This window comes from Staurois parvus, unplaced genomic scaffold (genome assembly GCF_062004578.1).
Source record: "Staurois parvus isolate SC_StPar_1 unplaced genomic scaffold, SC_StPar_1.0 ptg000027l, whole genome shotgun sequence".
Lineage (NCBI taxonomy): Eukaryota > Metazoa > Chordata > Amphibia > Anura > Ranidae > Staurois > Staurois parvus.
In genome coordinates this window covers 1947334-1960927 of record NW_028317823.1, presented here as the reverse complement: position 1 = coordinate 1960927, position 13594 = coordinate 1947334, and the positions used below count along the sequence as shown (strand labels likewise).

The window sequence follows — 13594 nt, the reverse complement described above, 5'->3', positions numbered from 1 at the left end:
TTTGCACTTGATTATGAGGGATGGGTGCACTTTAAATTTTTTTTGTATTATTATTTATTTGATTTAGATTTTTTAACACTGTACCTTTAATTTTTTAATCAACTTTATTGCTATCACAATGGATGAACAAAATCCTTTGTGATAGCATAGATCATGACAGGTCCGCTTTATGGAGAGATCTGGGGTCTGTTAGACCCTAGCTATCTCCTCTGGCCTCCAAAGCAGCCCATCAGGCACAGATCAGTCCAGTCACTAGCTATTAACAGGTTACTAAACGAAGAACCAAAACTGGAAGTGACTACATCCTTGTTGCTCCCAGTTTCTGATGTCATACAGAGGGATGAACAAGATTGGTTTCTCTTATTGTGTTTTGGGGAAGTCAATACCACCGGTAGCATCCTTACCAGGCTTCCCGATCACTTCGGAGAACCCAGTAAAAGTGGCAGCAGGGAGGGTGGCCCCCTTTCACTGCCTGCAAAAGTAAATCAGTGGCTCTATAGCCACTAGGATTACTTTTACTTTGAAAAAAATGCATGCTCCAGAGATGACTGAGATACTAATCTTCCCATCCGGTACGTCACATAGACGGGAGGTCGTTAAAGTATTCTGAGGATGATATACAAAGGTCTGCCTAGCAGCACTGGGTTCATAGGTTCAAATCCCAACCACGGTAATACCTGCCTGGAGTTTGCATGTTTTCCCTGTGCCTGCGTGGATTTCCTCCGGGTACTCAGTTTTCCTCCCACATTCCAAAGACATGCTGGGAGCAGGGGCGGACTGACCATTCGAGAACTCGGGCACTGCCTGAGGGCCTGGGGTCAGTAGGGGGCCCCATGAAATGCCCCTGGTACCTTTTATAGGATTTTTTGGGTGTGCTTTGAGTGTGGGCAAGGACACAGGGGCCCCATGATCCTCTATTGCCCGGGGGCCCCATGAGTTGTCAGTCCACCCCTGTCTGGGAGGTTATGTTTACCACTGCTCAAGCTAGAGAGACTCCCAATCTCCAAGCACAACTCCTGCTGTAGGTGTTAGCCCAGCTCATGTGCTGCATAGATGAGAACAAAGGAAGTCCAATCAGCTGCACTCCAAACAATCCACTTAGTTGAACCAAGATTAAACCAATACAGACGGTGGAAATACAGTGGGGGACTGGCATGTAAACATGTTTCACTCTAAAGACAGCGCTTATTCATTACCCCATGTTGGGAGGTTAACTGACCCCAGTCTAAATTGGCCCTAGTATGTGTATGTATGAATATGAGTTAGAGATCTTAGATTGTAAGCTCTTGAGGACAGGGATGATGTGAACGTACGATATTTATGTAAAGCCCTGCATAAATTGACGTTGCTATATACTTGTACTTTAAGTACCTGTAATGAATAAATTAATATAAAGTATATATAGTAGTGGATAGTCTAATAAAAGACTAAGTATTGGTTTATGAAAGTTATGGTGTGCTAAATCGGGATGTTGGAAATACCATTGATTGGATTCGCTTGGATTTTTTTACCAGCATTTAAAAAATAGCCACTTGTTAAAAGCATAATGGTAAATTTAAATGGGTACGTAATTATGGGCTTAGGCAAGGGTTTCCAAACTTTATAAACAAAGGGCCAGTTTACTGTCCTTCAGACTTTAGGGGGGTGGACTGTGGCCAGTGGGAGAAGAAAATATCCTGGAATCAGTGGGTGTACGCAATGTCTCGTTATTGGTATTAATGGGAGATATAGTGCCCCATCACTGGCATCAATGGGAGGAATAGTTTCCCCTTGTTGTCAGTGGGAGGAATAGTGCTCCATTATTGGTGTCAGTGGGAGAAAGAGTGCCCCATCATTGGTGTCAGTGGGAGGAATAGTGCCCCATCATTAGTGTGAATGGGAAGAATAGTGCCTTATCATTAGTGTCAATAGGAGGATTAGTGCCCTATTATTGGTGTCAGTGGGAGAAATAATGCCCTATTATTGTTGTATGTGGAAGGAATAATGCCCCATCATTGGTGTCAGTGGAAAGAATAGTGCCCCATTGTTGGTGTCAGTGGCGGGAACTATGCCCCATTGTTGCTGATGGTGGGGCAATAATGCCCCAAGAGCTGGGGGCATCCAGCCCCCAGGCCGCAGTTTGGAGACCACTAGGCTAAGGCTTGCAACGGTATACCACAGAGATCAGTACTGGGCCTAGTTCTTCCTAAACCATTTATTAACAATTTTTTGCATAAAATAGACAGTGAACTTTCAATTTAGCTGATTAAAAAAATGACAGCATTATGATAATTCAGCAGGATGAAGACATGTTACACAAGGACCTGGATAATAATAGTTTAATGGAAAATGCAATTTAATGTTTAAAAATAGACTTAGAACAAAATTCACAGGAATGTTCTCTGTGCACTTTATTAAGGCAGGTGGAAAAATTTGATGATAATACAGTATTGTCTCTGTATGAATCAGTTGTAAGACAACATGTAGAATATGAGATCTAATTCTGGGTAACACATAATAGGAGAGACATTGGAGTTTTGGAGTGGGATCAGATTAAAAGCTGTATTAAACCCAAAACCAAAAAAGAAACACGTTGCAGCTTACCAATCTTTAGATGTGGTGGCTGAATTAGTTTTCTTTTTTTAGGCTTTTTTTCCCCTCTTTGTTCACCTGGTGCTCTGGCCAGTAGCACACCTCCTGTATTAGAGTGCCCCCACTATGGAGGAAGGACACTTCTGGACAGCAGCAGCAGACAGCAGGGAAGGGAGCAGATACCCAAAACAAATTAAAGCTAAACTCCATTTAACATTTTATAAGCATTTACAGCAAACAGTTTTTCCTTTTGGGATAAAGGTTCTACATGAATGAATTAAAGCTGACCATTTTAGGCATCCCTGTCATTGGTAAATGGTTTGTCTCAACACTCTAACTGAAACATGTGCAGAAGAGCTTGTTCTTTTGAAAAACAACAGACGTACTGGCTAGATCACAATTTTAAAATAAAAGAAAGAAATTCTAAAAAAGTGGCTTTTGGATCTAATAACAGTTTAAAGCTGAACACTTTATTTACAGAAAGGCAGAGGTTGACATGAACAAATGGATCAAGACACTTCAGGCGCAGCTGAGTTAAAGGACAAGTTCACCTTTGGGAACATGTTACATGTTCCACCCATTTTTAGGGTGGAACATGTAACATGTTCCCATAGCCGCAGCCGCCGCCCTCCGCCACCTCTCTCCTCTGACAGATCGTACTGGGAGAAGTCTCCCTATACTATCTGTTATATTTGAAAACAGGGCACCTGTGCAGGGCTCCGCCCACATGACCGCATCATTCATTCACGACTTCCGTGGATGAGTGAACCGCAAGTCCGGCAGCCTTAGCAGCTGTCTGCTTGTATTTTTCAATGAACTGCCATGGCGCCAATTTTTTAAATTGATAGAATCAAGAGGGAGAGGGGAACAAGAAAAAAAAGGGAAGGGAAGATGGAGGGGATTCGACAGAGGGCCAGAAGCAGCAAATGCCCAACCAAGGCGTATGGTAAAGAACCAATGATAGTGCTCCAGCATCTAGCCAATTAGGAAGAGCCATGGTTTGGTCCAGGACTGCTCAGAGATTGTCCCCTGATATGCAGAAGAACAACAGAAGATTGACCAGGGATACCATGTTTTGCAAATTGTTTCCTCTCTATGTTACATGGAGGCCGTAAGGCTTTCCATGTCTTCAACGTTGTTGACTTTTGCCAGCCAGAGGGAGACTGGAGGGGTGGTAGGTTACTGCCATAGGTCTGGAATGCATGCCCTGGCTGCATTTAAACAGTGTACTTTAAGTGAGGATTTATAATGGGTAAGTGGTAAGTAACTCACAGGGTGACTGCCCAACTCCACTGAAGTAAGCTTAAAGTGTTACTAAACCCACAACAGTAAAATCAGTCTGTATATGCAGTAAAGCATGTTTGTTATACTCACTGTGGAACCTAAGGGGTTAATCCTCTGTATTGTGTAAAAATGCCATTTTATCCTGACTTCTCTGATTCTCCCCTTCTTTCAGTGCCCCCCTCTTATCTCCTGATAAGACATATCATGTGGGGACACTTTGCACATGCTCAGTGTATTGCTAGAGAGTTTTTTTTTTTCTTGAGAGAGTGCATGTGACCAACACAGGGCTAATCAGCACTGTCCAGACAGAGGTCAGGGGTTCTTCTAGAGCAGAAAGAAAACTCCTCCTACAAGTTTTAACCAGTGCTCTGATGGACACTGATAGAAGTCACAAGATTGTTATATACTACTGTTTATCTTTACTAAAATAATTACGTTTCCATGTTCTGTGTGCTGTGGGAGACCAGAAATAGTTAATGCAGGGTCCTGGGTTTAGTAACACTTTAAGTACTAACTGTCTCACTGGTTCCCAAAGCGGGTGTACTTTTTTGGCAACTCCAAAAAAGGAAGATTTTTTCCTCGATTGGGGCAAAAATCAGACCCTTTGGTAATCACCAATTATGTCACATGGGCCAGCTAGCCTATTTAAAGCGGAGTTCCACACATTTTTAATACTTTACGTTATAATGTAGTCCCTATATATTTTTTTATTATATACCTTTTAATCCACTGCAAACCTGTAGTTCCGGTCCCGACCTCCTAGGCGATGACATCGTAAGGCAATTTGCAAGGTCTCCTGGGATACCGTTTCCTGTATCCCAGGAGTCCTTTGGTTCCCTGTAATCACGGGACTTGGAAACCGGAAATGACGAGAATGGGAGGTGTTTCGCGCCATTTTACCGGAGTCCATCATATATTCCCTTCCTTGCAATATAGTGCTGTAGAGGTTGCCTGACGGGGGGGAAGGAACTTCATCCGTCCCCACCATTGTTATTGCAACCTGTGTCTGTACTGCACATGCGCGAGAACGAGTGGTGCATGCTGGGATAGGCAGCAGCACGATTCCAGGAAATAAATACCTGCGGGCTTCAGATGCCCACCAGCATCATGGCTCCTGTCTGCTTCCGAGATCCTGGTAAATGTTTACGATTTTCTAAGTAATTACAATGCTTTTACTATTGAATTATTCCAATTGTTAATGCTATTTGTAAGGTCATCGTGGATTTGCTTTTAACAACATTTTTTTAGGGGGACTGGAGCTCCGCTTCAATAGTGACTCCCCATTGGATCTCTCATTCTCTGACATATCTTAAACCATGCAATTCTTGTAATCCTTTATATCTAATTAAATCTGTTGCCTATTTTCTGCTTTTAAAACACCCCACCTAAGTACAGGCCCCATGGGGTGTTGATCGGTGTCAGTTTTAGCCAAAAAACCCTCAACCCCCCCCCCCCCCCTCACCACCACTGCTGAGCGATTGGGTAGATCTTAGCTCATAAGTCAGGCATATCAGGTCACAAATAAAGTTAAACTAAATCAGAGAGGCAAACAGAAAAGGGCTTACTTAGCAGTGGCAAGCACCTGCTGCTACCAGTTCGTAGGCAGGACCAGGGGCGGACTGACCATTTGGAAACTCGGACACTGCCCAAGGGCCCGGGGTCAGTAGGGGGCTCCATGAGATGCCCTTGATACCTTTTTCATAGGCTTTTTTGAGTTTGGGCAAGGACACAGGGGCCCCGTGATCCCCTATTGCCCGAGGGCCCCATGAGTTGTCATTCCGCCCCTGGGCAGGACTTCTACTGTTTCTATTAATGTTAGTGTCACAAGCTGAAATTAGGCTCACGGTGGGAATGCAGAACTTTTTGCTGCCATAACTGAAATGGTGGAAAGCAGCAGTAGGTGATGCAATTTAAGTATTTGCAATTTCTCTGCACCATACAATGCAGTTCTGACATGTTTCAGGCATGGGGAAGGTTAACGGAGGTGTTCAGAAAACACAGAGCTCAGGTTAACGATAGGATGTGTGCAGCTGCTCAGTGGACACTGATAAAAACAAGTTCTTTTTGTACAGAAAACATTCCGAGAAACAGCCGCAATTGTTTTTTATAAAATAGTTATAATCACCTACTTTCCGGCCAATATCATTTCAAGGGTCATTAAACTGCTACTGTGTTTATAGAGAACAGTCCTGCAATATCATCCTTTTCTGGAGCTGATGAATCGTTGTTCTGTATGCTGTTAGCTTCAAAGTGCTTTTGTTCATTGTTGACCTCTTGCTAGTTAAACTTATGTGCTCACCCAATTTTGATTGGTGGGATGCAGGCAGCCAATTAGGAAACAAGATATAGCTTTTTTTGTACTTTAACAGCCAGAATTATAAAAGTAAATTCATTGTCTGTGCTGCTCCAGGATTGCTTTATTGATTCACAAAGACAGCACAAGCTCTCTCTGTGGGATTTGGCTCTTACTAAAAAGCAAATAAGAGATAAATTCTCTGAAATAATAAATACAGTTTCATGAAGGAAGTCTAAATAGACTCAGCACTATGTTCACTAAAGCAATATTACTTATAATAAAGGCATCGCTTGGTGTAAGTCTGAATTTATTTTATTTAGAGGAAGAATTCTAAGAAATGGGGAACCACTTGAACGAAAGCCTTCACTTTTAAAGCTAAAGTGATATTAAACCCTTTGTTTTTTCAGCAGCTGATTTAATCTAGTCACTTACTGAGTATGCAGCTTCTCCATCTTTTAATTCCTGCCTATTTATTTTATTTTTATTTTATTTATTTCAGGTACTTATATAGCGCCATCAATTTATGCAGCACTTTCATATCAGTCCCTGACTCAAGGAGCTTACAGTCTAAAGTCCCTAACTCACATTCATACATACCCATACTAGGGCCAATTTAGACAGGAGCCAATTAACCTACCAGCATGTCTTTGGGTGTGGGAGGAAACCAGAGTATCAAGAGGAAACCCACGCTGGCACAAGCAGAATATGTAAACTCTGTGCAGGTGGTTCCATGGTTGGGATTTGAACCAACAACTCTAGTGCTACTGGGCAGAAGTGCTAACCACTTAGCCAGCGTGCTCCCCCATCACATACCATAAACCATCAGGGGGCCTATTCAATGCAAAAAACCCTGAAAATGAATCCTTCCTTAACTCTTTTAGACTCCATTCACATTAGCGCGTCTCCAAAGTCGTGCAATTTCCAATGCATTTGTGGTTACAACTTTGATCTGACTTTACAGTCACTGGACTAAAGTCTCATCGAAAGTCATACTAAAGTAGCGCAGGAACTACTTTCAAGTCTCTGCAACCTGAAGTCGCAGAGATTTGAATGGTACTCATTGGGAAACATGGGGTGCGACCCCAAAGTCACATGGCAAGTCGCACAAGTGTGAAAGGACTCTTTAAAACTGTTCACATGGGGGCAGAGAGGGGCAAAAGCCCCTTGACCACCTACCTTAATAAGGGCATGCAGTGACATGCAGCTGCAGCAATTAGTCAGCAAGCCAAGGCGAGTGCATCCTATTCAAGTGAATGAGGCTGCATGGCAACTGCATGCAATTTATGTGGTTACAGTGCGGTGGGAATGCATTTTTTTGGTTAAAACAGGTCAGGGGGCAACATATCACCTTCTTGCCACCTGTCAAAATCCTTTGAAAAGCAATCCATCACTGATTTCTCTTCAGAGAGGTGGCAAAGACTACTGCACTTATGAATGAGCCCTTAAAGCAGTACTCCAGTCAATTTAAAAAAAATAAATAAAATTTTACCATGCAGTGGGGCTGTGCCTCCACTGCATGGATCAGCTGCTCATTTTTTCTACAGGTGAAGAATAGGTTAATTCTCACTTGACCCTACGGAAAACCGTGCTCCCCCACGGTCCAGCGGTGGACTGTTCCTGTCTATGGAGCATGCAATGAACGTGCTGACGTCAGGACCTGTCCATTTAGTAGACCACTGAATTGCGGGGGGGGGGCAGGAGCCGAAAGCACCTGTCTTGTGTGGGGAGAATTGTGGGTCAGGTAAGTATATCTTCGGTGTCCTTTCCCATAGAATAAAGCAAGCATTTACAAAAAGGGAATTTTTTTATTTTTTTTGCTTGTGTAATGGGGCTGTGCCAGCACTGCATGGGCAAAAAAAGAATGCCTGTAATACTGCTTCAACCACTTCCACTCCTGGCCATTTTTGACATTCTTTTCCTACATGTTAAAATCAGCATTTTGTTGCTAGAAAACCTTTTAGAATACCCAAACATATATTTTCTAAGCAAAGGCCCCTAGAGAATAAAATGGTAAAATGGTGGGTGTTGCAAATTTTTATGTCACGTGGTATTTGTGAAGTGGTTTTTCAAAATGCAGTTTTTTGGGGAAAAAATACAGAAACAAAAAATACAGTGTGACAGGTCCTCTTTTACTAATACAGACCCCAGATGTCTCCTCTGGCCTTGAAAGTGTCAGATCAAACTCGAGCCAAAGCTTTCCTAAGCTGGCAATGGCAGGTGGACAACAGACTTAAACCGGAAAGAAATGCCTTTGGATTACTGTTATTTTATGGAGAATCTCTGGCACTAAAAAATTATATCACCCTTCCCATTCAAGGAGGTTCCGGTACATCCTATGGATGGGAAGTGGTTAAAGTAAACCTAGAATCAAATATATTTTTCATGTTAAGTAACTAAGTAATGTGTAATTGTAATACTTCCAGGTATTTATAATCTCTCAGAGAGATCACAGTATTCCCATAGACAATGATTTCACCTACATTTCCTTCCAGAAGGATGGAGCCATCCTTGTTTAGGTATCATCCAGGGTCACTGTCTGGATCTCAATGACTGCCTTGAAAAAGAAAAACTTTTTTGAAAAATAGATACATAGAAAAGTGACGGCAGATAAAGACCGAGTGGTCCATCAAGACTGCACGTTTTTTTTTTTGTGGGGGGGGGATTGTTTTGGGTTTTTTTGTTTTGTTTTGTTTTTTTTTTTATAGATCTATGCTTGTCCCACACGTTGAAGCTATTTACTGTTGACTGGCTCACTACCTCTGCTGGAAGTTTATTCCAAGCATCAACTACTCTTTCAGTGAAATAGTACTTTCTGAGATTAGTTTTGAACTTTCCTCCAGTTAGTTTAAGGTCATGTCCCGTGTTCTTGACTTTGGCTTCATGTTGAAAATACTGCCCTCTTGAACCTTTTTCACCCCCTTGATGTATTTAAAGGTTTCAATCATGTCTCCCCATTTCCCTTCTTTCCTCCAGACTGTACATGTTAAGTTCCTGAAGTCACTCTTGATATGTTTTATCCCCCAGACCTTTCACCATTTTTGTTACCTGTCTATGGACTCGTTCTATCTTATCAATATCTTTTTGTAAGTGAGGTCTCCAGAACTGGACACAGTATTCTAAATGAGGTCTAACTAAAGATCTATATAGGGGAATCAGGACCTCCTTCCTCCTGCTGGTGATCCCTCTAGTGATAACTAAAGATCTATATAGGGGAATCAGGACTTTCTTTCTCCTGCTGGTGACCCCTCTGGTGATAACTAAAGATCTATATAGAGGAATCAGGACTTTCTTTCTCCTGCTGTTGACCCCTCTGGTGATAACTAAAGATCTATATAGGGGAATCAGGACTTTCTTTCTCCTGCTGGTGACCCCTCTGGTGATAACTAAAGATCTATATAGGGGAATCAGGACTTTCTTTCTCCTGCTGGTGACCCCTCTGGTGATAACTAAAGATCTATATAGGGGAATCAGGACTTTCTTTCTCCTGCTGGTGACACCTCTAGTGATAACTAAAGATCTATATAGGGGAATCAGGACTTTCTTTCTCCTGCTGGTGACCCCTCTGGTGATGCATCCTAGAATTTTATATAAAATATACTATTGCTATATATTTTAACATATCAGTGATGTATTGTTTGTAGGTTTGTAAAATTACTGGAAGATCCACTTTAACATGATCATTTCCAGGCAAAGGCCCGTAGAGAACTAATGCACCATACAAAAACGTTCAAAGCTTCCGTTGTATTAGAGACACAATGGAAAATTGTTATCTCTACAAATCTAAGCAGAGGATCGTTTTGGAATGTGGCACTTTTCTAAATATTTCCCAGCCAGCAACACCCAGCCTGTGACACGGGATCATTTATCTGCCGGGCGGAATGTGATGTTGACTGGGCATTCTGTTTTAATTAGCACCGAAATGACTCTCCCGATGGAGAAAGAGCAGACATGCATGTAGCCTCCCTTCAGATCTCATTATTGTTTCTGCACACAGATCTACCGCACATAACAAAGGGGGTAGCCTCAACAGCTGGATCAGCAAAATCTGATAGTCCATGAGCTCACAGATCAGAAATAGTGCTTATTGCAGGGGTTTAACTCTGATAATCACAGTTCTAAATGCATGAAAAATGTGTGTGTTTTTGTCTGCGGTCAGCATGCTGTCTGTTGGATCCATCATGCCATCTGCTAGTATGGCTGGAACAACGCAGATAGCTGTCCGGTTGGCAAGCTACATGAATGCCAGTGTTTGCAAAGGAGAAACGTAGACATTGTTGCTTTTTATTATTTGTGTGCACCTTTAGCCTTGGTGAGAGTTCAGTCTGGTTGAAATATCACTAGAATGACATCATGGAGGAAACACAGAAAATGGGCAGACTCTGCTGACAGCCTCTCTGGGGGAACTGGCTCATGTGGGATTGATTTTTCAGACCAACCAATGCTATTTTGCTGTAATTGGGCTCAATGCTTAACTCCTACCCTCCTGCCCCGGAATTCCTTCAATTCTGTCACCGTGGTCACATGACCGGAAGCCAGTCCCGCTGGCTACCAATCCTTAGTCTTGAGCGAGAGCTACTTTTGACAGCTCAGTCTTTGTGCTGAGAGTGCACAGTAGGAGCGCTCTCAGCACATAAACAATGGCTGCCCTGCAACACATATGTGTGGCATGTGGGAGTTTAAGGTCTACCTTTTGCCATCACAGATATGTTAGGTGATCATAAAGGGGTTAAATGCATGCAAATAATTCTTGTTTTAGTTTTGGATAGAATTGGGAAAAAAAATAAATTTCTGTCAGGTTTTTGTTTCTGCCCATGACCATGTTGAGGTGATTTTTCCTCGCTTCCTGTCCCCGTGACACCTGTACAAGAAATGGGGTGGTAGGTGTCCACAGGACAAGAAGGCTCAGACAGCAATAAAAACATGGTAGAAATTTTGAACTGTTCTGCACTTTTGTCTATGGCCCCAGAGAGGCACAGATAGGGAAACACTTGACAGGGGCTCTAACCCTTTCCAAATCTATAAAAAAAATGTTTTGTCTGGAATTGGGCTTTCAACACTAGGGATCTTCAATAGCACTAATGGCCTGTGACCCCCCCCCCCCCAAAAAAAAAGAAAAACACAGGAAAAACCTTTCCCGTAGCATACCAGGTCTTATCGCCAGTTGCTGCACACACTCAAACTAGGCAGCTCGCAGGAGGGATGTAGTAATCTCTTCAGCAGACACTGGATGAACCTTACTAGGTAATGAGAGTACCTCCATCTACATGTTTTGGGGCTTTGCCACGTCACCAGAAACTCTTCATCAGAGTCCGCCTTCACAGCTGTCATCCTGGGACAAGTTGTAGTGCCTTTTTTCTAAGTGTCCACTCCAAAGCCTCCATCATCTCTCCTTCTACTGGCTGCCTAGTGAAGACGTGTCCAGCAAATGCAGATATGACCTGGCGTTCGGTGGTAAAGGCTTTTCCTGGTTTTATATCCTTGTGGATTGAACAAGAGGAGTCAGTTGATTCCCTGACCCATGCTAAAAAGTGTGGCTGAGAGGAATCTCCCCTGATGGATATTGCATTAAAAAGTTGTGGCACCCATAGATGCCTAAATACAATGAGACTACCAGAGAGTGACTGCATCTGATGTTGCTTGCAGGGCCACCAACAACTTAAATTGTGGCAAGTTGAGCAGGAATTGGCTGAAATGTGAGTTGTATAAGGCTCGCTTAATGTCTTGTGTAATGCTCAGTGTTTTTGTGCTTTGCAGGTATAAATCGCAAGGTCGTCTATTCCCTGGTAGATTCTGCTGAAGGTCATTTCTCAGTTGATGAACAATCCGGCATCATTGTTTTGGAGCAGCCACTAGACCGGGAGCTGCAATCTACCTACAACATTACAGTAAAAGCGTCTGACACGAATCCTGCCCTCTCTTTATCTTCCTTTGCTGTTGTTACTATCACTGTGCTTGATGTTAATGACAACCCTCCAATATTTGAAAGAAGAGATTATCTGGTTACCATCCCTGAGGACACTGCCACTGGCACCAGAGTCATATCAGTCTTCGCTGCGAGCAAGGACATTGGAACAAATGCAGAAATTACATACAACTTCAGAACTGGAAATGAACATGGGAGATTCAGGATTAATCCAAAGACTGGTTAGAATCCTCTCCTCTCCCCTCTTCTCTCCTTCCCATTCCTTTTTTCTTCTCTCCTTTCCTTTCCCTTCTTCTCTCCTTTCCTTTCCCTTTTTCTTCTCTCCTTTCCTGTTCCCTCGTTTACTCTCCTATTTTATAATTTCCTTTTCCTTTCCACTTATATCCTCTTCTTTACTTTACTCTCCTCTCCTCTTCTCTCCTTCCATCTTCCCTCCCTTCTTCTTCTCTCTCTTCCTTTCCTTTCCATCTCTCTCCTTTCCTTTCCTTTCCTGTTCCCTCATTTACTCTCCTCTTCTAATTTATGCCTTCCTTTTCCTCTCCACTTCTATCCTCTTCTTTACTGTACTTTCTTCTCCTCTTCTTTTCTCTCCTTCCCTATCCTCTCCCTTCTTCTCTCCATCCCTTTCCCTTTATTTTACTCTCCTCTTCCTTCCTTCCTTCTCCTTTACTTGCCTCTTTTGTTTACTCTTCTCTTCTTCTCTTCCTTCCTTCCTTTCCTCTCCTCTTCTTTCCTGTCCTCCCCTTTTATTCTCTTTTCTTCCTATCCTGTTCTTTCCTTTACTCTTATTTTTACTTTATTCTCTTCTTTCCTGTACTCTACTCTTCTTCCCTTTACTCTCCTCCTCTTCCATTTACTCCCATCTTCTTCCTTCTCCCTTACTGTACTCTTCTCCTTTCCTCTCGTATTGCTTCTTTTCCTCTTTTTTCTTTTAATTACTTGGAAATGTCAGAAGCCATAGAAACGGCCACTGCTAATTTTTACTATTACAAAATAATGGGTGTGGGTCAGTCGTCATAAGCATGACGAGTAATCTCCTTGTACACTTTATCTTGGTTGACATGGAAGATCTGAGACATTAGGTTGCATGAGAGCAGTGTAACACTCACTGGTATTCTGAGAAGCAGGTGTAAAGAATTGTAGGGTTACGGAGAAGAAGTCTGAGAAGGTATTTTCTATTCTGGTCACCTGGTTCCATCCATTTGTGTACCCCTTCCCCAATTCTATGTAGCTTCCTCTTTTTTCAACAGCTGTATGGAGCCACAAGACACATATGAAAATATACAATACAGTCTTAAAAAAAAAAGTGCAGTGACTTTATTACCCACATATTCCCTGCAAACATTTTCATACAAAGTGTTCTGTGATATGGATATGTCCAGATAAAGATAGTGGGGGTACATATTAGGTACCTACTGTAGTTGTTGAGAAACTATAGACCCAACTGTGCCCTAGCAGCTGCGTAACTAAGTACAAAATGTCAGATAGATTTTTTACTCATTACCCATTTATTTGAATTC

At 42.4% G+C, this 13594-nt stretch overlaps 1 protein-coding gene across 3 annotated transcripts in view; it reads left to right on the top strand.

The window, feature by feature from the left end:
• FAT3 (FAT atypical cadherin 3) overlaps positions 1-13594 on the top strand; it is a 617414-nt gene that overhangs the window by 481759 nt on the left and 122061 nt on the right. For all 3 annotated transcript variants that reach the window (XM_089656533.1, XM_089656524.1, XM_089656517.1), the window contains exon 14: positions 11906-12295. In XM_089656533.1, the coding sequence (XP_089512659.1) occupies positions 11906-12295 (390 nt within the window). The remainder of the gene's footprint in view (positions 1-11905; positions 12296-13594) is intronic.